This window comes from Solanum verrucosum, unplaced genomic scaffold (genome assembly GCF_900185275.1).
Source record: "Solanum verrucosum unplaced genomic scaffold, falcon-dt-bn FXZP01000208.1, whole genome shotgun sequence".
Taxonomy (NCBI): domain Eukaryota; kingdom Viridiplantae; phylum Streptophyta; class Magnoliopsida; order Solanales; family Solanaceae; genus Solanum; species Solanum verrucosum.
The window spans coordinates 1,397,706-1,399,721 of NW_026020329.1; the positions used below are offsets into that span (position 1 = coordinate 1,397,706).

The 2,016-nt window shown below is 34.6% G+C and overlaps 1 protein-coding gene across 1 annotated transcript; it reads right to left on the reverse strand.

The window, feature by feature from the left end:
- Positions 1-515: 515 nt before the first annotated feature.
- Positions 516-1,925, reverse strand: LOC125836025 (gallate 1-beta-glucosyltransferase 84A24-like). The gene has a single exon (XM_049515120.1). It carries the CDS (start codon positions 1,923-1,925, stop codon positions 516-518), a length of 1,410 nt encoding a protein of 469 aa, XP_049371077.1.
- Between the last annotated feature and the right edge of the window lie 91 nt (positions 1,926-2,016).

The window sequence follows — 2,016 nt, forward strand, 5'->3', positions numbered from 1 at the left end:
AAAAATGATCAAATTATAGTAAAATTAGGAATTTTATGTATATATATATATATATATATATATATATATATATATATATATATATAATTTCCTTAACTCTCTCTTCTTTTTAAGAAAAACTTTAAATTCCATCATTTAATTTTTTCAATAACAAATTTATGTTAAAAGTGTTAAAAAATATCATATGAGACACGCGAATTTTTTGAATTGATTTTAATAATGACTTAGTTTGGTAAAAAATTCCACAATATGAGACACGCGGATTTTTTGATAATCTAAAGTTATTAACTTCTGACGTATGAAACATGAATACGTTGTGACAAAGATATTTATTTGAATACTTTATTTCTTTATCACCATAGAGATCCAATCACTAGAATTATTAATTAATAAGGATTCATTGTTCTCTAATTATTTAATGGAATAATAGACAAGAATATGCGGTTACAATAAATAAAAGACAAATTAAATTGTATATTGTTTATGTATTCTTTAAACTATGATTTACGTTGCTATCATTCACTTCTAACATAGTCCACAAAAGCTTGCAGGTTCCTCTCGGAGGAGCCACCCTCTGCCACCGCTTCCTCCGCCTTCTTCTTCCATTTCAACGCGTTCTCTTTTAACTCCGACGCCTTTGGCCCATTCATAGCCTCCCTTACACATTTCTCCACTTCTCCCCTCGGAATAATTCTATTTTCAGCCACACCTCTACATAATCGAAGTCCAGTTTTGAAAACATCGACTAAGTACTTAGCATCGGTGACTTGGTCACCCCATTGAGGAAAAGCCAAAATGGGCATGCCACTTGAAAGTGCTTCCATAGTCGAATTCCATCCACAGTGTGTCATGAAACAAGCCACCGAGGGATGGGACAACACTTGTTCTTGTGGACACCATTGCACTATTTTCCCCTTATCTCCTACTTTCTCTAGAAATCCATTAGGTAACAATATTGGATCAAAATTTTGGACTTTAGTAGGTGGCCTAATGACCCACAAAAAATTCACCAATGAATTCAACAACCCATATGCTATTTCCTCCACTTGTTCATTTTTTAACATGACCACACTACCAAAGGATATGTACACTACAGAGGATGTTGATTTTGTATCAAGCCAATCTATGCAATTTTCCACCTTCATAAAATCACCTTGGACATCATTAGGAGCTACTTCTTTAGGGTATTTGAATAGAGGACCAACAGTTTTGATAGGAAATATTCCGGAGAGGTGATTAACAACGTCACGTTCAAGTTCTTGGAATGTTTCCATAAGTATAAAGGTAAGTTTGGATATATTCTTGAATTGTCCCAAAATGACTGTTTTCAAGAAAGTATATGAACTTGAATGGTGCAAAAAACTAGGAATTTCATCATACTTTAACAAAGGCATACAAGGTAATTGAACATCAATTTGAGGTTGTGTTTCACTAGGAAATGGAACTAAATTATGACTATAATGATAATAAGCTGAAAAGCTAGCAGCAGATTGTATCCAAAGCATGGCACTAGGGATGCCAAGGCTTTCAGCAACATCACAAACCCAAGGGACAAAAGGATTATTAATCAAACACGAAACAGGGCTGCCCTGTTCCGCGTATTTCTTGATCATTATTGGGAGTATTTTCTTGCCTAGTATCTCAAGATGTTGTATATACATCTCCAAATCATTGCCATTGGGCTTCGAAGGATCCCATTCATCTTCAAAGAAATCAAATCTTATCACACCATTACCATATGGAGTAGGTTCATTGCTGATTTTTGGGTTGGCTTTCTTCATTTCTACACCACAAATTTCGGGTGCTGAGAAAGTAACAAGAAGGCCTTTTGAAGCGAGGCGTTTGGCGAGTCTAAGTAGAGGATTGACATGTCCTTGGCCTGGAAATGAGACAAGAAAGACATGAACAAGGCCCTTAGTTCCCATTCTTTTGTTTAGTTTTTAGTGAAGAAAGAAGATAGGAAAAATAATACTAGTTGGTAAATAGAAGTGAAAAAATATGGATCAACTTTATCTC